The 24350-nt window shown below is 45.9% G+C and overlaps 1 protein-coding gene across 1 annotated transcript in view; it reads right to left on the reverse strand.

Annotated features, from left to right (window-relative positions):
* Positions 1–572: 572 nt before the first annotated feature.
* Positions 573–24350, reverse strand: part of LOC138569104 (E3 ubiquitin-protein ligase TRIM39-like) — a 433411-nt gene continuing 409633 nt past the window's right edge. The window contains exon 7 of the mRNA XM_069646769.1: positions 573–1281. Within this exon, the coding sequence (XP_069502870.1) occupies positions 767–1281 (515 nt within the window). The 3' untranslated portion in view covers positions 573–766. The remainder of the gene's footprint in view (positions 1282–24350) is intronic.

Genomic DNA, 24350 nt, shown 5'->3' on the forward strand with positions numbered 1-24350 from the left:
AATAACCAACCTTCTACTTATGCGTGGAATGCAGAGAAGGTGCCTAATAATGTGTGACTTTAAGTGTGTTTGGGGATAGATAGAAGCTGTCCCCCAGCTACCTGTGTGTATTATAGAACATACCGTCTAGTTATGAATGTGTGTAGATTAGAAAGGGGCTGCATAAACGCGTGCACCCATGATGTGTATGTTGTTGGGGGGAGGGCGGAGATAGCTAGAGAACAACCACCTCTCTTCCCTGTGTAGGGACAGGGGGTTGGGTTTAAATACACTTCCACCTGCTTTTAAATGTTTGTTTGGTGGTAAGGAGAGTGGAGGACTCCTCTCCACCTGATATGTGTTTTGGAGACGGTGGCCCGTGCAGGACTCGGCTCGCCATGAGCTAAACTGGGCTTGCATGCCTTTGTTGGGTTATTTTTCCATGCATTGTGATTTGCACCTCTAAATGTAAGCTTTATGATGCACATGTGAAAAACAATTTAAAAGAAAACCTTCTTTCAGTGCTGAAAAACAAACACAAATGTAAAATACTGTGAGAATACCTAGACAAAGCACACGACACGGACACGAAATGGCAGTCGGGGGACAATTTATTGCAGAGAAAACACTGGCAATTCCAAGAGGGGCAGCTGTGCACAATACTCTGCTAAGGAATTCAACTCAGGTGGTTTGCTCTTACATCCAATAGGCATCAGCCACGAGTGTCTATGGTGGAACCGCTCTGCGGTCTCCTGTGTGAAAGTGAAGTGGATTTCGCCCCACAACTCTATGCACAGATAGTGATTGGTACATGCTTGTCCCAGGTGTGGAAGAAAGGGAAGATCTTCTCGCTGAACGACACAGTGAATGTGTAGATATGGGACATGGTCTCGGCATTGTAAAAGGACAGCTGTCCTCCTTCGTAGTCCAGGAAGATGGCAATCTTCTCTGCGCTCTCTCCGAGAGATATGTGGCTCCAGTCAGGAGAGGTGAGGGCCTGGTACTGATCACTGTGCAACCCAAGAGCCCAGATGTGCTCCTCTGGAGAGAAGTTAATCCACCCTTTCCTGCGGACAGACTCCTCAGCCACACCCAGAGCCCATTCCATGCCGCTCCCAACATCCACCTCCCAGTACTGCCTGCCTCCAGTGAAGGCCTTGGAGCCGAGCACACAGAGCATGGGATAGAACCGATCAGGATTGTTGGGCACCTCTTGCTTGGAATCCATCCAAATGATGCTCCTGTGGTCCTCAGAAAGGCTCAGTTCTGGGTTGGCTGTATTTGGGTCCATGGTGATGTCCTCTGCAGGGAGAATGAAACAGACCATTATTCTAGGTTCACCAAAATGCTAAGAAGTGAATCAGAGACAGAAGGGCCTCACTCTAGTAGTTCAGATCAAATATTCTCGAGTTACAATATGCTGGATGCAAAAAAGTCACCTACGCGACACACTGCGCAGTGGCCTGAGAGTCAAAATCCTATTGTTGGCTTGTGAGAGAGAGAGGGGGTACAGATGGAGAAACCCATTAGGAGACTCTGTGACAGTCCTGAGGGAGGGCCTACACGATCCTTTGGACAGCCCAGTGTGGGAGTGTAACCTGTTTAGAGACTGTGCCCTCCATGGCTGTAGCATACAATCTTAGATTCAGAGTAAGATCCTGAAGGCATATGAGGGTCACTAACTGGAGGGGTAGGATCTGAATGCCCCCTGGATGGGGGAGGAGGGTGGAGGGCAATCCTCATTCCCATAAATTCTACATTCTCTCCTGAGGCCCCTAGCTCTGACCCATCACCCCGCCCCCTCGCCCCCCGGCATCCATAACCTGCCCTACTGCAAGCATTGGTAACGCCAATAGATGTGGCTGGTATACAGCCATTGGTATGGTGTGTCCAGGTGCTCTAATCATTGGCCAATATTCACCCTAAGCCCAGGTAGTGGCACAATATGCTCTGTTATTGCCATCAAAGGCCCAGATATTCACACCATTTCCAAGTGATGGTACAAAATACAAAGGACTTGCATTGGTTCAATATATTGGCATGAAAGCCCATTAATTTGGCCAATTGCCATCCACATCTCAGATATAGAAACCATTGTCCGGGATATATGTAGTTAGCAGAGCTGTGCCAGGTGTAACTATGCCCAGTATGCTAGGAACAGTCAGGCCATATTTCACTTGTAATAGTTATCACAGTGAAGCAAGTTGTTATTATGTCCACAAAGCATAGTCATCTAAGATTCCAGTATGCTCAGTTAGCCCTTCAAGGCCAGCTTCCATTATGGTTGTATGTGTGTGGTGATGAGGCAGTGTGTAGGCAGTCCTAATGGCAGTATGTACAGTACTGTGGGTGGTGAGTATGCAGTGACGGGGTACTTGTGTTTGTGCATGCACCGTTGTGGTAGTTGTCTGTGCGTGAGAGCAGTGTGTGTATATTGTATGCCTGCAGTACTTGGGTGGGGCACATGTACAGTATGGTGCTGGGGTTGGTGTGTGTGTTTTTGTTTTGCAGTGCTGGGTATAAAGGGTATGGTGCTGGTGCAGTTGGTTTGTGTAGTGTTGTAGGAGGTTTGTGCAGTGCAGTGGACCGTCTGTGTCTGTGTGTGTGTGCACAGTGCTGGAGGGAATGTGGGTGTGGGGGAGTATACATGCTGCAACTGCACTTTAGGACAAGATAAGTAACATACATAATTGTGATCTCGACAAACCTAACTTTTTGTGTTTGATCATTCATGATAGAGCAGCCGTCATTGGGTTCGGTTGAGAAAGTTTCAATTCCAACATCTCTGTTCTATGTACAATTCTTAAATAACAAATGCATGCTAAGTAGCCCAACTCATAACCATCTCCACTCTGCCTGCATTCCCACTGTGAGAACCCAGAAGGGGTGTCACCCGCTAGTCCCCGTGGTCTCTCTCTCAGGTGGCCAGGGCATGGCCATTGCGGTTGGATCCAGATCCTGGGGGTGGACCAGTGCAGGAGGATCACCTGGGTGAAAGGTCTACAGGGAGTGAGAGGGGGACACCTGATGGCAAGACGCGGTATCCCTCTCCCTGCAACACCTTTTCCCCATCCTACCGGGTAGGATATATGGGAACTCTACCCCCTTTCCATAAACAAACACTTTCACATGGACAGCTCGCTCTGGGAGAAAACTGACTCACACCCCAGCAGTATACCTGATATGTCCCACTACTATGGTCAGGCAAGGTCAGACAATTACTGGTAACCTTTCATACCTGACGTCCATTAAGCTTCCCCACATGGATAAAAGGCAGAGCACGGGGGCACACTTTGAGCTAGGCAAAACACACAAAGGAACTGCAGTTTTGAGACAGCAGCTGAACGAGGGAAGAAAGACGGCAAACCAAGAAGGGTGCACAAGGAAGGAGATCCCCTTGACCTTTCCGACGGAAAGCCGTTACTTTCTAAGAAACCTTCGGACTAAAAAGCATGAAGCCAGGAAACCAGACTGAAGAATCCTGCATTGTGTGTCGGAGATATCCGGGGCCCTCCTGCATGGCTGACAGAGTCGTGGAGAGGCAGAAGCTGCCTTGGTACCGTCCTTGGCTCCAAGATCAAAGAAAGATCAACACAGCCGGTGAGTTGGGGAAACTGACGCAAGACTGGCCTTTTTTTAACTCAAGGTTGCAAGCTGCAACATTGTATGAAGAAGGAAAAGATAGAGATTGATAACCCGTGTGATGAAAGATGCAAGGAAAGCCTAATGGCTGATGGATGTGGCAAAGAAGATATAATATTCGTGACAGAGTGGTCCAGCACCACGCGTTCGCTCAATCGAAGGTCTCTGTGAGGTATTCAGTCAAGAAGTGGCAGAAGCAAAATAAAAAGACAAAGAATAGGAAATGGAGTGAATCAAAGTGGTCCTACGATGGTTCAAGCAAAACCCATTATACAATAAAAAGTCTTTGGTTTTTGATACAAAGGGGTCTGAGCCCGAACAAGGGAGGTACGTGGTCCGAGCCTGAATGAGGGAGACCAATTGTGCACATTGTGCTTAAGGGCCTGAGCCCGAACGAGGGAGATCCGTGGTCCAAGCCTGAATGAGCAAGACCAGTTGCTAACTTGTGAATGTGAAAGTCCTATAAGAAAGAACTTTGGTGTTTTTTATGTCAGCCCCTCTGCAATAAGACACTGGCATTGGGAGAGAGACTTTGGCAGAAGGCCGTAATACCTGTGCTTTGAACTGTTTCCTCGTGGCCAAGAAACCAGAGTGTGTGTGGAGCTCAACGTGCTGCTTTGTCCCATGCTGAAAACGTGGGAATTTAACTAGGACTGAGTTGTTATTATTTGATGGTTGTAGCTTGCTCCCAGCTTTAGATTTAGGATTAGATAGCCGTTGAACCAACCCATTGAAGTTCAATAAACACCCTTGAACTGTGATCACTTGTGTCTGTTTTCACTGTTTGACACCATGCCTTTCTTAGACCATGCCAATAATTATGTCACCCTAGGAGCCACAATTTAAAAAAGGATCATCAGGGCTAGAAATTACATTTTCAGAGCCGGAAAAAGTGTTGTCGGAGCAACTGATTGTTGGTTCCTTGGACAAACTGCATAGGAAGTTAAATGGCAGAGAAGGCCTGGTGATGGCTTCAGGGATGTCATTTGAGGGTCGCCAGGGGTCGCCGCCACAAACCCTATGTTCTCCCTTTCTACCCCTGCAATCTCCCTTGCTACCCCTGTAAAATAAATAATATATATATATATATATTCAGTGAAAAACCTTTGTTAAAAGGGACGTTATGGTTAAGTTGCGCTACTAAAAACCTATGAAATTCAGTGAAAAAACTTTGTTTAAAGGGACGTTATGGTTAAGTTGCGCTACTAAAAACCTATCAAATTCACTAAAAAAAATGTGTTAAAGAGATGTTATGGTTCAAAGTAAAGCCGAAAACCCCCTGAAATTCAGCAGTTATGGTAAGATAAGCAACCATAACTTGCACCACCGTGCACTGCTAACACTAACACCCAGGACATCAAAGATGACATCACAAAGAAAATCTGACGTGCTTCACGCACCACGCCATCCAATCAGCGAACACGTCGGATGTCCGCGGACATCGCGCAAGTCACTCAACAATCAGGGCACTGTCCGCGGAGCGAACCGGGAAGTCCGTCCGCGAAGCGAACCGAGATATCACTAATTTTCTTGCCTTACATTTTGGTCATTTAAAAAAAAACTACTGGTCGGATTTACACCAAATTTTCAAAAGCACGCTTTCGGGACCAAGCCACCGCTCCTGCCGCAAATTTGGTGTAAATCTGTCCAGCGGTTTGGGCTGTAGGCGTGCGCAAAGTTTTTCCCATTATGTCTATGGGAAAAAACAAAAGTTTTGGGACCCCCCCTATAACTATATATAGACCAAACCTCTCCAAACTTTGGAAAAAAATTCAGAGTGGGCCATATACTATTTTTGCAAAGTTTGGTGAGGATTCGTCCAGAGGGAGCGAAGTTATAAGCCACCCAAAAAATGCTCTTCCAATGGAAACACCAACTGAACCATAATTACATGGACGCTACCGCGTCCATGTAATTTATATATTACAGGGCCCGAGTCAATGGCCCTGTATTTATGGTTAAGTTCTTACTTGAGGTTAAGGACCGTGTGGCCTATCTACAGCTACAAAAATGTATTGATGATAATTCAATCTTGGGACCTCGTCAATCAGGTTATCATGCCCGTCATGGAACAGAATCGGCCATGCTTGATTTAAAATCCAATCTGGCGTCTATTATCGAGCGCAGCCATCCAGCACTTCTGATGTTGTTAGATATTTCTGCCACGTTCGATTTAGTCGACCACGAGCTTCTAGCATCTAGGCTGCAATCTCTTGTTGGATGTACCAAGCTTACTACACAATGACTAGCATCCTTTTTAGGCCCTCGCAACGCTCTTGTCGTTATTAATGATTGCTCATCCACACCCTCTTTATTGAAACAGGGTGTTCCTCAGGGATCCTCACTATCTCCCACTCTCTTCAACATTTATATCCTTCCTCTACTCCTGTTGCTCGATGACACCCAGGTCATCCTCAAGCTCTCTGGCTCCTACTCCGCCGACTCAAAGGCCATCCCGGCCATTTATTCTCTCATTCTCTCACACACTCTTGGATGAGTCAGAACTCAATAGCTCTTAATGTGGACAAAACAGAGATCCTAATAGCAGCCTCCACTCATGTGAGGAAGGAAGGGTCTACCAGGCCCCCCTTCTTTCCTACTTAATGCACACAATATGCTCATTCTGCGGTTGAAAACGCGCCTCTGGCCAAGGTGTGCGGTACCCATTGAATGACACATAACCGTGCATGGCATACAGGCCATGAGACTCCATTTTGTTTAGTTACAGACTCAATTTTTATACTTGGCCACATGTAAATGCTGAATGCAGGCCTGCACCTCTCCCCTTCATTGTCCACGCACAGCCAGCGTGCCATCCCCCACCTCCTCCTCCCTGCCGTCTCTGCGGCTGTCCTGTTCTCACAGAAGCTTGGGCGCGAGAAGTAACAAACTAAACACTGTATCTCTCATCCTCCTTTTACATCACTGCCCTGTGTGTGACCAGGCCGGAGCCTGGTCCTGGAAAAAAAACATTTGTCTCCACAAACCTGCCTCTGCACCAACAGACCCGCTTTAAAGAAATATAGACCACAATCCCCCTGACCCCACAGTCTTTTGATGAACAGTTGCATGCCCCTCGCCCGTGTGCCTCTCCAGTTCACCACCCTAGCACTAATCCCATGTGGCCATACATTCTTCTTGTACTAACAAACGGTAAAACGCCCTCAATAGATCCAAGGAGATAATTGATGAATGTGTTATTGAAATACTGTGTTCGATAAGGCACCTGAACCCATGTACCCCTACTTTTTATTGTCCACGTTAAAAGTTTACTAAAAATGAATTACATGTCGAGATTTATAACTAATGCTCAAAATATGTGTGGCCAAGTTACAACTTGGAACCAACCAATGAAGGAACACCATCCATATGTGTTACATATTGGCCAGTCCCCTTTGTCCAATGAATACTACTGAATGTATCACCTATAGCACACGTCATAGATGAGGTGTTTTTGTAATATAACATGCATTTTCTGTTTTTTGGGTAGAGCGTCTCGGAGTAAGCAGAGTCCTCTGCGTGCCCCTTTTTACTATATATAAAGACTTGTCTTTTACCTCACCTGCACTTGGTCCTGGTATCATTCCCTACTGGGGGGTGTCCATTAGTGTCTCTTATTTGGTTATTTTACTGTAATTGTGGGGAATGGCAGCTTTCATTTGGTGACCCTGACCCAATAGCGTTCTTTTGTCCATTTTGGCACGAGACATCCCCCGGCCACAGCAGCGAGATCCAGGGCGCGCCCCCTTCAAGGCTTCCCACCTACGGCAACTTGTACTCTTAGACGTGTGCACATTAGGCCAGAAGGTTCCACAGGTCCCGGCTTTGCAAATACCCATCCATACCGCTCGCCGGTGGCCGGGTGTGGCCGTTGAGTGTGGGGCGGCACCTTGACAAGACCGGGTCCGGAGGCTCTCGCATCAAGGCAGACCCGTGAGTATCAAGTGCAGGAGACCATAAAAGAAGGTGGGCGGTTTTAAGGTGGGGATAAAAATAGGAGATTTTTCAGTTTGCAGCAGGGGCCTTTTCTTTGCTGCCTTCTTCTTTCGCATATGGCCATTAGGAGTTTATAAAGAGGACAAGAGGTGAACAGAGGTATGGGAAACTAGTGCCGCAAGGGTGTAGAAGGTGGCGCCTCATAGTACTATCGACTAGTACAGGATTAAATGATGACAAAGTGAAAAAAGTAGGAGTCTTGTGTAAGGAAAAGACTCGGAATAGTTTTTTTCGAAATGCTTTTTGTTTTTTCCTTATCCATTTCCTGTATCTTAGAGGATGGTCCATGAGGGGCCAGGACAGGGGCGAGGTTTTGGGTGAAACAGGGATACGGGGGAAAAGGGGTCCCTAGGCTGGCAGGGTCTATGTTTTAATGTTCATATATAAGGTTTTTGTTCAATTTTGAATGACTTGTGTTGCGTCTGTCCGATTAAGTGTTATATGTCACGTGGCCAATGTCCTGTTTAATTTTGGTTCAGTAATGAAAAAGTGAGACAATTGAAAATCTAACAAAAAGTATTTTTTGTAAACAGTATTGCAATAATTTTGGTGAAAAAAATGGGTTATTGTGCTTAAGAAATTGGTTGGAAAACATATTAGATTGTCCATATTTGCATACATATACCAGAGGTGATAATTAAGGCGCGATGGGGGCAGAAACGCCACGTATGCATATATGTTAAAGTTTACCAGGGTACAGTGAAAAAATTAAGAAATATCACGAACAATGGCGCACAGAGATGAAAGGAGAAGGTATGCCCCAGGTATGGCCTAAAGGGGCTCTTTTCATAAATCAATGTTAGACATGGTAGCAACATATTTTATCATTAAGCATAGGGGCAAAGGGCTCCAAAACAGAAGGGAAGTATTGGATTTATGGAGATTATTCGAAGGAGTACCCGTAAATAAGGGTAAGGGTCAAAGTACGTCTCCCCAGGCAACAAATAACAGCAAGGGGGAGGAGGAGAGCAAGGAAAATCCAATAGTGCATGTACCACTATACCCAATGTTAACGAAGCCTGCAGAGGGATATAGCAATCCCGTGTATGTATCAAAGCTAAACACACCCTCTGTGTCACAAGCAACAGTCCTAGCCCCACCCCTGTATGATCCAAAAGGCTCGTTCGGACAGATGTGCACCCCTCTGTTAAATATGGACAGCTAACACAAGACTTAGAAACATGATTAAACATGACGCAAACAGAATTAACACGACTCAGAGGACTATGTGAACAAAACACACATTCACAAGGGGGCGAGCAGACACCGCCGCCACAAACACCCAATACATCAGCAAATATAGTGGGGGAAAAAGGGGGAGATTCTATTTTGTATTAATGATGCCCCCACTAGAATCATACAGGTAGACCAGGAGGAGATACAGGTGAGCACGGAGCAAGAGGGTGTTTTATCTGTAAGAGAGAGAGAATATTGGAGTGATCTAGATGAACATGAGGAAGGAAATGAAGCAGATTAGGCGGTAGGCGGGATGTCAGGTGGAGCGTCCCTGCTCATGGCCTCATCATCCAGCGAGGAAGGTAATGAGGAGGGGTGGCAAGGGAGATTAAGAAATAGGACCGGAAAGTGGCCAGTAACAGGGAAAAAAGGAGTAAAGGTGAGTATGGGAAGAAGGAAGAGCAAGTTACAAATGCCATTGATACACAAGGGGGCGGGAAAGCCGCATTATGTCCCGTGGGCGCAGATTGACAAAAAAAACGTACTGAAGACATTGCCTCCACTTTCAGTGGGGCTAGTAAGTGGATATATGCATTTGAGAAAAACACTGCAGGGGTCCCCTTAGCCATTGGTGATGTTAAGAGTTTGTTGGTCTCTGCAGTAGGCGACCAAGCGAACAGGGTGTGGGCGAAGGGGGAGTTCCCACGGGTCACTCTAGATTGTGACCGCCATGATGGGGCATCATTTAACACTGTGAGGGCCCAAGTGTGGGATGCACTGAGGGACACATTCCCTGACACCCCCGATTTACAGTTGGTTATGCAGTGCACTATGGGGGAGGACGAGGATGCTTCAGCTTACATTCTTCAGTGCAGGACATGTGGAGAGCGGAGACAGGCACGGCTTGGGACCAATCTACCTCCCTTTTCTACTTCATAATCAAGAGGGGCCTGCCAAATGAAATACAGAAGGCACTTGATAAAATTTCCGGGATAGACCGCAAAAGGCTGGCCCGAAATAGAGAGCATCTTTAGTACACCACTGTAGGAGGATCAAACAGAGGGAAAAAGAGATAGTGCAGAAAAGGTTGGCAGATGAAGCCAAATTAGTACAAACGAAATTGGTGAAGGTCGCAGCAGTAGCTGCTGCCCTCCCTGCAGAGCGACTGGCAGATGGAGAGGAGGGGCCAATAGCAATACAGGCAAGAATGGCAGCAAATTGGGCAACAAACGGACAGGAGCAATGGGCCGACGAGTAGCAGTATGGAGGGCCACAATGGCAAGGAAGGGGCAGAAGAGGAGCAAGAGGTGGGTACAGAGGGTCAAGAGGGGTTACGGAACACAGAGCCCCAGAGGAGGAGGGCAAGGAACATGTTGGAACTGTGGGAGGTGGGGACATTTTTCAAGAGAATGTCAAAGCCGCCCCATGGCACCTTACCAAAATGAACAACAGTATGGCCACCCCCACCCGAGTAGCCCCTATGGCTTGCCGATGGGCGGATTTAGACATGAGGAACAAGTAGATCACCGGTACACATATGAACAAAGAGCACCCCCTCAAGGCATACAGCAACACCCACCCTCACAGAGTCACATGACAACAGCACGCGGTAACCCATTTGCCACCCCAGCGAACAACGCACCATTCAGGGGAACAGCCGTGGTGGGAGACAATGTTTTCAACAATCATGAAAATATGAGACACCCAGCATAGGACAGCCCACAGAGAACACTTTTGTGTCCAGTACTATCAACAACCCTTCGCGCAGACGATGAACCACTGGTGGGGGTGGAGATAGGAAACAAACAATTGATCTTTATGGTGGACTCTGAAGTGGAAAAACCGTGTCTAAAAGAAGGCCGGTTTCTGCTTTCGAGTAGGAAAATAGAGACACAGGGATTTTATGGGGCAGTGGACGATGTTCCATATACTGAAGATTTGGACGTAACGGTAGGGGTAAAACAATGCGAGCACCCGTGCTGTACTATGAAGACTCGCCCATAAACCTGTTGGGGAGGGATCTCCGCAGCAAGTTTAATATGACAATATCCTTTACACAAAGAGGCATAGTGTGTTCAACACCGGGCATATGCGCCATGAGGGTCATGTTGCTTATACATACACAAGTGAATGAACTAACAATACGTGGGCTACCCGTTGACCCAGACATGTTTGTGCAGGTGATACAGGTGTTGGCGAGAGTAGTGCCAGAGATAATATGCCAAGAGTGGCGAGTACCATCAGAATTTGTATTTCGACCCGTGGCCACCCCAGAGGTGATGCCAGGGTCGATAGTGTCCATAGATCTGCACAGTGTGCAAGTATCCACATGAAGGATTGCGATAATAGGAATGGACACGCATGGGTGTGAATGGCAGACAGCGCTGTGCATAGACTCCAATGTAGCGCTGTGCAACATATCAGACAAGGAGCTGTTTACTGACGGTGACACTGATGGAGAGGTAATAATGGAGATCTCTATCCCATGTGAAATAATGATCCAACATAGACAAGTGATGACACCCCTCATGGCCATTGTCAGTACACCACCAGCATTTTTCAATGAAGACATGCAACAGGTACCGTCCATACTCTGGATCACAGGGCCCCACGACGTGTGCCTACTGCAGGAAGTGACCCCTGTTAAGATCAAGCATAAACCCGGTGCACTAATACCCTGTGTAAAGCAGTACCCACTATCTAGAGAGGCAGAGGAAGAGATAAAGGAAACGATAGAAGCCCTATTAGAGCAAGGGATTATTGTACCATCAAATTCACCAGGAAACACTTGCATTTATCTGATCACGAAGGGCATGGCTTGGAGGGTGATACAGAACTTAAGGCCTCTGAATGACATCATACAAAATGAATTTCCACTTCTCCCAAACCCTGCGACCTTTTTGTGCAGCATCCCAAAGTCAGCGACATGCTTCACAGTGGTGGACTTGAAAAATGCATTTTTCTCAGTACCACTGGACCCAGAGTCGCAATAGTTAACAGCATACACCCTTGGTGGGGGGGAAGAGGTATGAGCATTGCAGATTGCCCCAGGGATATTGCAAAAGCCCAAGTATTTTCAACAGGATACTGCATGAAGACTTCATAAATATTGACACAAAGAGCACCATTATTCAATATGTAGATAATTTGCTAATTTGCAGGGAGAATGAGGAAGAGTGCAGACATGACTCAATAATACTGCTCACCCTGTTAGCCCCCAAGGGGTACAAAGTAGCTAAACAAAAATTGCAGTACTGCGTAATGGAGGTGTTGTATTTGGGACAGTTCATATCAAAAGATGGTAAACAAATAATACCAGACAGGGCAGCAGCGGTGCGCGCAGTAAGCAAACCAGACATGGTAAAGGAAATGCAAAGATTTTTGGGCATGTGCAATTACTGTCACGCCTGCATATTAGACTACTCAGCATACAAAAACCCCTACTGTACGCACTAAAAGAGGCACAAAGAGAAAATACAACATTAGTATGGACCCCAGAAATTAGCACAGCTTTTGACACACACAAAGAATTGATTTCAACAGCACCCGTTTTAGCAACCCCTGATTATGACGGTGAGTTCTATCTGTTCTCACACTGTAATGGAATGCTGATGACAGCAGTGCTGACACAAAAGACGTCCCTAGGGCACAAGCTTATAGCATACTATAGCGGAACACTAGACGCAGTAATGCAAGGACACTTTGCATGCGAACAGGCTCTCGCAACCGCCGCATTTGCAATTGAGAAAAGCGCCACAATTGTAATGGGATGCTCTGTGACCTTGTTCGTTGAGCACTCACTGTTTGCCATACTCGAAAGAGCAAAATCCACAATGACAAAACAGAGAGCCACAGCCTATGAGATCATTCTGTCCAGTGTAAACATACACATAGTGCGGTGCAAAACAGTAAATCCAGCTACTTTCCTTACTGAGGGCTGCACTGTAGAAGATATGCAAAGCCATGACTGTGCCACACACAGAGAGGAGGATGATGACATGCCCAAAGCAAACAAGAATGCCATGGAGGAAGGGGAAGTATACTTTGTGGATGGATCAGTGTCAATAAACTAAGAGACAGGGGAAAACACATAGGGGCAGCAGTAGTACAATTGGAAGATGGGGAATATGAGACAATAGTACAGAAGAGGTTATCACCACACTTTTCAGCACAAGCAGCAGAGCTGGTAGCACTGATTGTGGCATTACACACAGCAAAAGGGGCGCAGTTACCATTTATACAGACTCAGCGTGCATGACCACAACAGTGCACGGAGGATTGTCACGGTGGAGAAGGAGAGGGTTTAGGAGAGCAGATGGGTCCCCAGTGCAACATACAGAGCTTTTGAAAGAGCTCATAGAAGCATTAACAGAGCCAAGAATAGTGGCCCTGGTTAAGTGCCAAGCCCACATGAACAACGATGACGCCATCTCTTTGGGCAATGCAGCAGCAGACACTACTGCCAAAGAGGCAACCTACCTAGGAAGAGAAGCACAAGGAGAATTCATAATAAAAGGAAATGCAGAAGAAGAAAGGGGTGAAGGGTACAACTCAATGTCAGTTTCACAAATTATCAATCTGCAAAAAGGGCACCATTGGAGGAATAAGAGTTATGGGCAAAAAGAGGATGCACTCAGTCACCCACTGACCTCCTCTGGTGGCAAAATTGTACAGGGAAAGTAGTGATCCTGGTGGAATTATTAGAGGTAGCATTCCAGCAATTGCACGTCCCCGCACATACAGAAAAACAACACATAGCAGCAGATATACAGGAAAATTGGTTTGTGCCAGGTGTGCAGGAACACATGGCAAAGCTAGTGATAGGATGTATAACATGTCAAACATACAACTCTGGAATGATGTTAAGAACATTGAGAGGGAGATTGCCCCGCCCCACTGGACAATTCTGTGAACTGCAGATTGACTATGCAGACATGGGTGAAGGGTGCAATGGAGCACGATATCTGATTGTGGTGGTCTGTCCCTTCATGCATTGGGTGGAAGCGAGACCCTGCGCCCACCCAGATGCGAAATGCGCAGTGTAATTTCTAGTGAGGGAAGTGTTTCCCAGGTGGGGGATCTGTGATGTCATCCATTCCAACAACGGGACGCATTTTGTCAATGACTTATTTAAAGCAGTATCTGCTATATTAGGTATTACACACAAGCTGTGTTCGCTTTATCACCTGCAAGCTAAAGGAATTGTGGAGAAAATCAATGGCCTCTTTATGAGCAGATTGTTTAAATTATGCCACACCCTAAAGAAAAATTTGGTGTACTGCTTGCCGTTGACACTATTTGAATTAAGGAACCAGCCTAGCAAAGACCACCACTTGTCACCCTACGTGATAGTGACAGGGAGAGGCATGCATACCCTACTATCACCCCTGAAAGGAATGTCAAACATACACAGAACAGCCACAGTACTGGGTGAGGAGTTTCAAGAATGCATAAGAAAACTGCCCAGCCAAGATAATTGCAAAGCAAATAGCCCCACCATTCACCTGAGAAAGTGAAAGTGACACAGTAACTCTGGCAAGTGATAGCCCAAATGTCCAACTAATGCCTGGGGAGATGGTATATGTACGCAGCTGTGTGCGGTGATGGAATGCTCCACATATTCACGGCCACTATGAGGTTGTATACTGTACACCCACTGCGTGAAGGTAAAGGAGCTGAAATATTGGATTCATCTATCAGACGTGCGTAAAGCACATAATAGTGTTACAGCTGAGGAAGGAGAACATGTCAAGGAAAGAACGACACAAACATAGCACTAATAATAATGACGAGGGCTCATACCGCACAGCATTCACAAGAGACATACAAACCACGAAAGAGTGAACTAAAAAGATATAGAAGAAAAAGGTGTATGTAATAAAAAGAATCAAATGTATATAAAATTAAAGGATATGTACAAAAATACAAAAATGCATACACAAACAATTGCAAGATTTATTTGGTTTAAATCTCTCTCTCTCTCTCTCTCTCTCTCTCTCTCTCTCTCTCTCTCTCTCTCTCTCTCTCTCTCTCTCTCTCTCTCTCTCTCTCTCCCTCTCCCTCTCCTTCTCCCTCTCTTCCTCTCTCTCTCTTTTCCTGTATTTGGAAAGGTTTTTAAGATGTGATTTAATATTAATGCAATGCGTTTATAGTAACAAAAGTGCAATATAAAAAGCAAATGTGTAGTGTATACTTAACCCAATTATATCTCACACTGTAGGTACAGAGATGGCAGAAACGAGGGCCCTCAATGCCAGCGATTATACAATAGATAGCCATAGGCGAACTGTTAGAAATATTAGTGCTACCAGGATGTATTCCTATGAATGGGGGATTTGCTTCTCTGCAATTTTATTTTTTACATTATTGTTTGGTTTAATTTGCTTTTGATTTGATTTTGGTTATTTCTAAACACGCACCAGGCAGACCAATTTGCATTCGGGCGCAGTTGTTAACTAAGAATTGACATTTAGCTGTGGGAGGCTATAATTGCCCTATAGTTAGGTTCACTTGAATAGGTAGATTTTCAATTCTTTCCTGAAACCCTCTAGAGACTTACATGATCTTATGGCGACGGGTAGCTCGTTCCATACTTTTGGCCCAGATACAGAAAACCTCCTATCGCCTTTCGAGGTACATTTGGTATGTGGAACATCCACCAGAAGTTTATCTCCTGACCGGAGGTCTCTAGTAGGTTGGTGATGGTGAATTCTTGTGGTCAGGTATCCGGGTGCAGTTTTATAGTAGCACTTATACATGAGGCATGCCACTTTAAATTTTACCCGATCCTCCACCATAAGCCAGTGGAGTGCTCTACGGGATGTTGAAACATGGTCTCTTTTCTTTAAGTGGGCTATAAGTCTAACTGCTGCATTCTGTGCGCTCTGAAGTCTCAACATCTGTTTCGCTGGAATCCCTATCATCAGACTATTACAATAGTCAAGATGTGAGTTTACCAGCGCTCCTACAACCACAGAGTGATCTTGGGCTGCTATGAAGGGGAGTATGTTCCTAAGCATCCGTAAGGAATGGTATGCGGCTTTTACTTTGGCCCCTACCTGTGCCTCACTAGCCAGATTCTCTTGCCATATACACCCAAGGTTTTTCACTTTGTTCGCAAACTGAATCTCTTCGCCCAGAATCTGTGGTATCATGTTTAATTCTATGTTTGTTCTTTTTCTCTGATTTGAACAGTATCACCTCTGTTTTTGCTGCATTAAGCTGCAGCTGGTTGCATGCCATCAATTTTTTTTATGTCTTCCATACATCTATTGATCCTTTCAAATGCTTCGGGCAGATTTACTGTCTCCACATAAATCTGCGTATCATCGGCATAAGAATGGAAATGTAAGCCATGTTTCCTCAGGATGTCGAACAGTGGACGAATATACAAGTTAAAACTCAGAGGCGAGAGCGCTGACCCCTGGGGTACTCCACAGCTCAGCTGTATTAGTTCCGATAGAAAGGCTCCCAGGGTCACCTGTTGGGTTCTATCCTGCAAAAAGGAGTCAAACCAGTCCACCACTACTTTGGCAGCTCTCCCTATTTTTCCAATCCTTTGAAGGATGGTCTTGTGGTTGATCATATCAAAAGCCGCAGACAGGTCAAGCATCAAAAGTATAGTAGAATTTCCCCTGCCTGCAGCTTCCAGTAGATCGTCCTGGACCGCCAAGAGGGTGGTCTCTGTCCGATGGTTAGGGCGAAACCCTGATTGGCATTCGTCTAACAGGTCTTTACTATCTATAAACTGCTGAAATTGGCTGTACACCACTTTTTCCAAAATTTTGGTTGGCCAGCATAAATAAACCACCTGGTGATCATTTTTCAGCACCATCGGGTCTAAATTAGGCCTCTTCAATAACGGTTTTACCAAAGCTCCTTTAAGGGAGCGTGGAACCCAGCCCTCCTTCAACGATTTATTTATAAATGAAGTTATAAATGGGGCAAGGTTAGCAGCCAAACGAATGGCGTTGCAAGCTGGCATGGGAAAGGCCAGGTCTTTTGTGGGTTTTAGTTGTAGTATTAGAGCTTGTGCTGTTTCCCTCTCAATGGCTTGAAAACAGAGGTTCTCCTCTTATTCCCGATTTTCCTCCACCTCTATCTCTTCTCCAGGTTTTCCCCACTTTTCTGTAGTCATCACTTCATTAATACTTTCCTGAATATCCACAATTTTTTGTTCAAAGAAGTGGTTGAACTTTTTAGCTTGTTCCTTTGAATCAGCTGTGGGTACTGCCATACATTTGGGGTTCCTAAACCTTGCCACCACCTCAAATAAGGCTCTGGCTTGGTTACCTGCTTGCTTGATTTCAATTTGAAGGAAATCTTTTTTTGCAGCACAAATAGCTGTTTTATATTCCTTATTATATTCAGGCGCTCGCCTTCTCAGCGTCACCATCCGCTTTGGAGGTCCTCCATAGTCTATTGGCCTGGCGTACCTGTTTACGCATCAACCCCAGTGCTGGGTTAAACCAAGATTTGGATTTTTTACTAACTTTAAGTTTGAGGGGTGCGTATTTATCACAGATCTCTTTTAGGATGGCCGTTCCTTTATTGAAAAATTCTTCACAAGGGAGGCCAGGGTCTAGATTTACCAGTTGCTTCTCCACTTCCTCCCTGGGGATTTTTTCCAAATCCGTTGCCCTCCGGCCCCAGACTGGAGTCGCCTCCCGCCCTTTCACCTCATGTAATCCATAAATAGAGAATAATTGCAGGTAGTGGTCTGACCACAGAAGGAGGATAGATTTACAGAATTGTGCAACCCCTCCTCTTACTGCCAGCTAAGAATGGTATGATGAGGTATGGGTTGACCTAGAGGGAGATGGGGGTTGTATTTACATGACCTGTACCCCAGATGAATATGCACGAGCAGGGGAGAACATGAGGGCGGTGTGTCAAGCATGGATGCCAAGAAAGGGAACTCCAGCTTAGGATGAGGCAGTAGCCGAGGAAGCCAAACGGACTAATTTGGGAGAATTACAGTATTCGTTACTTAAGTAATGATAGGGGGAAATGTAAGGGAGGAGGGGTCTCCCAGACCCCCCTTCATTCCTACTTAATGCACACAATATGCTCATTCAACAGTTGACAATGCACCTCTGGCCAAGGTGTGCCGTCCCCATTGAATGACACATAACCCTGCATGGCATACAGGCCATGAGACTCCATTTTCTTTAGTTACTGACTCCATTTTTCTACTAGGCCACATGTAACCGCTGTATGCAGGCCTGCACCTGTCCCCTCCATTGTCTGCGCACAGCCAGCCATCCAAGCCCCACCTCCTCCTCTCTGCCGTCTCAGCGGCTATCCTATTCTCACGGAAGCTTGGGCGCAAGAAGTAACAAACTAAACACTGTGGGCCTCATTACGAGGAAGGCGGTAGGGGTTAATGGCGCCGGTAGAGCTGCCCCCGCCATTAACCCCCTACCACCTCATTGTGAGGTCTGCTCACGGGTCCTGCTAAGGATGTCTGTTAAAACTAGGCGTCCTTAGCGGGACCCGCTGGCATGGCCAAAAGCGACCTGGCTACCTCCATACTCGTAAGGAGGCCCTGTATCTCTCATCCTCCTTTTACACCGGGCCGGAGCCTGGTCCTGGAAAAAAACATTCATATCCACAAACCTGCCTCTGCACCAACAGTCCCCATTTAAAGAAATATAGACCACAAGCCCCCTCACTCCACAGTCTTTTGATGTAACAGTTACATGCCCCTTGCCCGTGTGCCACTCCAGTTCACCACCCTAGCACTAATCCCATGAGGCCATACATTCTTCTTGTACTAACAAACGGTAAAACACCCTCAATAGATCCAAGGAGATAATTGATGAATGTGTTACTGAAATACTGTGTTAGATAAGGCACCTGAACCCATGTACCCCTACCTTTTATTGTCCAAGTTAAAAGTTTACTAAAATGAATTACATGTCGAGATTTATAAATAATGCTCAAAATATGTGTGGCCAAAAGGGCAAATGTTAGATAGTCTAAATCACAGCAACGTGGACATCGCTCGACCCTGCACCCCTCCCATATGAGCTCAGGCGACCCGCGTGATCCCCGAAGTTACAACTTGGAACCAACCAATGAAGGAACAGTCCCCTTTGTCCAATGAATACTACTGAATGTGTCCCCTATAGCACACGTCATAGATGAGGTGTTTTTGTAATATAACATGCATTTTCTGTTTTTTGGGCAGAGCACTCTCGGAGTAAGCAGAGTCCTCTGCGTGCCCCTTTTTACTTTATATAAAGACTTGTCTTTTACCTCACCTGCACTTGGTCCTGGTATCATTCCCTACTGGGGGGTGTCCATTAGTGTCTCTTATTTGGTTATTTTACTGTAATTGTGGGGAATGCCAGCTTTCATTTGGTGACCCTGACGCAATAGCGTTCTTTTGTTCATTTTGGCACGAGGTGTCAACGTAAATTAATTTGTTATCTGAGAAGTACCTTGACCGGTTTAAATTGTGATCATGAAATGCATGTTTTCCTGTGATGGTCTTAATGCAGGTGTCTTACTTTTCGGTTTTCTAACGTTAATGATTGGAACCATGTATCATTATGTGTTTGTCCATAATTAGTTTTCGACTTTTAATTTTCAAGTCATTTTTTGACATGAATTACTGGAATTATACATTATATTTATCATACGGATATTATTACTCGTTGGAAGGTTTCTCTCCTTCAAGAAAGTGCAGATAAATCATATTGGAACCATGTACTACGGTTTAGTATCACTAAGTGAAGCCATCCTGCCCTTCCAGAATTAGCAGCTTTGATAATACAATTATCAATGAGCAAAGCAATAGATGCATTTGACAGTGCCTTTCATTGGAACCGATGCAGAATTTTATTGGTGTTTTTGAATTGTATCCCAAATCTATTTGTGTTACTGTGATTGGATAATGCAGTCTGAGGGCACACCAAGCTACTAAAGCCATTGCACTCACTATTATGGTTCACGTTTAATCCAACTTTCTTAATTTGTTCTAAATTCTTGGATTTCAGTATCAGGGCAACCTTTCACATTACAGTAGGAAAGTTACTGTTTCATCATCCCAATTTGCACAATTATGCAGCTCACATAGTGTTTAACAATCTGTTTGTGACGTCACCATAGTTGTAATTCTCACCATTGATGTCATGCGCCATTGTACTCATTACTGCATGACATTTATTATTCATTTCATCACATTCCACACACGATTTTCTTGTTCATGGCAAACATTTTTGATTTGATATATTTATAACGCGCTCTGAACGGACTGAACCATATAATGGCGCAGATGGAATTGATACTCAAGCTGGTACAAAAAAAAAAATAGAGTTCAGAAATGTATCCGATTCAGAAATAGCACTCCAGCCCATGCTAATAGATTAGATATTATTTAAAAAGGAATGTTTTGAGTGCTTTACGAAACTTGAGCAGAGTGTCAAGGGTCCTAATTTCCCTAGGTAGACTATTCCAGAGTCTTGGGCCGTATATCGAGAATCTTCTGTCACCTCTAGACACAAATGTGGATGATGGAATGATTAACAGTGCTTGGTCATTTGATCGTAGACATCTGGACGGTTGATAATAGAAAAGCTTATCGTTCAGGTAGTCCGGTGCCAAATTATTCAAACATTTAAATACCAGACAAGCTATTTTGAATTTTATCCGGTCTTTGACTGATAACCAATGGAGAAGTCAGTGAGCGGGAGATACATGGGAATTTTTCTTTAATCCATAAATCAACCTCACTGCTGCATTCTGCGCTTTTTGCAGTCTACTAAGTTATTTATTCGGGATGCTCACCAATTGACTATTACAATAGTCTAGGTGGGCATTCGTGAGCGCTCCCACCACCTGTGCATAATCATCTTTTGGAATATATGGGAACGTTTTCCGGAGAAGCCTCAGGGAGTAAAATATGGCTTTCACCTTAGCTCCAACCTGTTTTTCGCTACCCAAATACAACCAAGATTCTTGGAAAATGTGGGTTCAACTTCTAAAAGTTTTGGAAGTGGTTGATTTTTTATAGTGGCCATTAGATGCTCTGGGCAAAATAAAATTAATTCTGTCTTAGTGGCGTTTAGTTGTAGTTGATTGGAAGCCATCCAATCACTAACTTCCTGAAGGCACTCACCAATCTTGACGAACGTTTCTCTGACCTTATCCATTGTGATGAAAATCTGAGTATCATCTGCATAGGACTGGAAACTAATTCCATGACGTCTCAGAATTTCCATGAGTAGTCGGAGGTATAAATTAAATTAAAAAGAAGTAGTGACAGTGAGGACCCCTGAGGAACCCCACAGTCTACCACACTGGGAGCTGATGTAAACGTCCCCAGTTTAACACATTGTTGGTGCTTCTCCAAAAAAGGACCTAAACCACTGAATGGCCTGTTCTGAGACTTTGCCAACAGACCCCAATCTTTCCAGCAAAGTCTCATGATGAACCATATCGAAGGCAGCTGATAGGTCAAGCATCACTAGAAGCAAGAGCCTGCCCTGATCAGCCACCTGCAACAGCTCGTCATAGACAGTTAACAACGCTGTATCTGTACCAAATTTTGGATGGAAACCGGACTGTAGTGGGTCAAGAAGGGATTCCTCTTCAACAAACGCCTGTAGTTGTTGAGTCACCACCTTCTCTAATATTTTTCCTGTCCAAGGAATCCCCGCAATGGGACGATAGTTCTGGAGAACCAGAGGATCTAAAGTAGGCTTTTTCAATAATGGAGCCAATGTGGTGTGTTTTAGCATTAAAAGTACCACTCCCTGATCCAATGATTTATTTACAAAAGATGTAATAAAAGGAGCAATTTCCTCAGCCATACGTCTGGCTGCTACTGCTGGTAATGGAAATAGACAGTCATTTGTTGGCTTCGAGTTTTTCATCAATATACTTACATCCTCTACTGTAACATGGTGAAGGTTAAACTGTTTCTGGGGAGAGATATTTTGTTCTTGTTACGTCATATCCTCATTGAGATTTGATAACGCTGATGCAGACGGACCAGAGCTCATAGTAGCAATGTTGTTCTTAATTGCAACAATTTTCAGTACAAAAAAGTTGTTAAAAGCATTAGCCTGTGCCTGAGATGGAGTAATAGGTAAATCACTACTACATGGATGATGGAATTTCAAAATAATTGAGAATAATTCTCTTGAGTGATTACCTGCGTCACTAATTCCCTTATGAAGGAATGTTCGTTTCGCCTCAAAAATTGCTTTTTTATAGAGTGTAAGTGCCTTTTTGGCTTTAATTCTATTATCTTATGTGGCCCGCTTTTGCCAACTTCGGCATGACAAGCTAACTTCCTTACGTAAGGGAATCAGGTTTGGAGTAAACCATGGATTAGAAATACTCTTCCGTTTTTCTTTTTGTGCCACCCTAGAACAAATTGCATCCATAGCTTTAGTCCCAGCGAGAAAAAAGTCTTCGCTAAGCAATGTATTATCCACCATTTTCATAAGAGTATGACATATACTGCTTTCCATCATCTAACTTTGTATAGGTCTTTCAGACCTTGATGTGCACAAGAATCCATTTGTGACGTCGACGGACGTGTAATGTTTACCAGTGACGACATGCATAATTGTGCACATGACATCACGATGTAATGGACGTCACTGCACCATTTTCTTTAATCTGTTGTCTTCCGCGACGTTTAGCGCAGATTAAAAAAATCACGTGCCTCAGGTTTATCGGTTGCAGGCATCGGCCAGTAAATATATACGAGGGGATCCAACCCGTAATTTTAGGTAAGCAGGTAGTGTGGCGGTCCGCCTCCGGTCACCGCGGCGGGCCGCAGATGCTGTCGGGATCACCCGACACGGCGGATGCACTGAGGGCACTCCGCCGATCGATGTTAGGGGAACACCCTATGAAGCCCGGGGTCACCGGGTGCAATCCTCACTGTGTGGGGCGGCCACCCACAGTTGCCTGCAGCCGCGGCTCCGAGGGCACTCGGGCCGCAGCTGCACCCCAGGCCAAGACCATGTGGCAGTCGCACAGGACAAAGAAGCACAGACACGAGTTGCTGCTTCCTGGGGATTTGCTGCTCTGCCGTTCATGTGCCAGCAGAGCCCCTTTTATTACAGGAGTGTCATGCACAGTCATGACACACACGCAAAGGTAACCACTAGACCAACACACAACATTCCTCCTTCATTATAAACAAACAAAACCAAACCCCACTGCAAACAGGAACTCTCTACTGGGTTACACGTGGTGCATTCTAGTCCGGGCACTCACCGTGCCCCTACATCATCACAGCAAACGTTGGGTGCATTCTAGTCCGAGCACCTCTTAACGGCTACTAAAACTTAACCGTTTAGCACTGCAAACCAACAGGTGTGTTCTAGTCCGCACACCACAGCGCCCGACGACGGGCTCCTCCGACTCAGAAGATCCCGGATCAAACTGGCCACTAGCGCCGCAGCAGGACAAGAAGAATATGTTCTCTTTATATTCCTCCTCCGCCATATCATACGGTACTTCTCGGGGGCCCTCTGCCACCTGGACCGCCGCCACCTTGGGGTCCTTCTCCCCTTCGCCTCGTTCCCCCTTGATTCCCCCACCATGCCGGCTGGGGCGAGGCACACTCGTGCGAAGTGATCTCCTTTCCCGCACCTTCCACAGATTTGTCCTATCGCCGGGCAGTCCTGCGGGTGTGGAAGATCCCATCCACACTGATGACCTATTGTGGCATTGGGGTCTCTCTTCGGCCAGTCTCCCCTCCTCATCACTCTTCCTCCCGGCCACCTGCCGACAGCGGCCACCTCCTCAACCTTCACTCACTGCATGGGGACCTCCATCTTGAGGTGGTGTCTAGATGAGTCCATGACCGAGGCCCGCACCTTCGCCAGTTCCTGGACCCGGCCAAGCTCTAATATTTGATCGAGGGTCAGCGCTGGGTCCCTCAGAACCTGCTTGCGCAGTTTGGCAGAGCTGCAGCCATAGATGATCTGCGCCCGGATCTCGTCCTCCTCGAAATTCCCCAGGGCACAGGACAGTGCAATGCCGCGCAGCTTCCCATGGAAAGCATGGAGGCTTTCCCCTTCCTCCTGCCTCGCACACCTCATCCTGAACCGTTCATAGTCCCTGTTGAACATGGGTCTGAAATACTCATTCAGGGCTGCGATGGCTGCCTCGTATGACTGATCTCTGGGCCTTAACGTCTTGAACAGCCTCTGAACGGACAGCCCGGCCGAGTACAAGAGTGTTGGGCATTTGGCTGCGTCTTTGATCTCCATTGCGGCGAAATACAACTCCAGGTTCTCCACCCAGGCCACCCACCGGGCCCCCAGACTTGCAGGCGCACCCAGGACATCGAAATGGGGTATTGGCGCCAGCTGACCTCGACATATCCCCTCGTCGTCCGACATGCCGAATGCTGTTGGGGATGCCGGATGCAGTCACTGGTGTTGGGGGGCGCTCACCGTTGCTGGGCTGTGGGTAGCTTGACCCCTTGTGGGGAGATTCTTTGGAGGCGTCCACCTGCTCCGGGGCATCCGCTCCCTTGGGGACGCGGATGAGAGCCGAGGTTTCAAGATGGGCCACACTCGTGG

This window comes from Ambystoma mexicanum, chromosome 2q, assembly GCF_040938575.1.
Source record: "Ambystoma mexicanum isolate Mex_15411 chromosome 2q, UKY_AmexF1_1, whole genome shotgun sequence".
NCBI lineage: Eukaryota > Metazoa > Chordata > Amphibia > Caudata > Ambystomatidae > Ambystoma > Ambystoma mexicanum.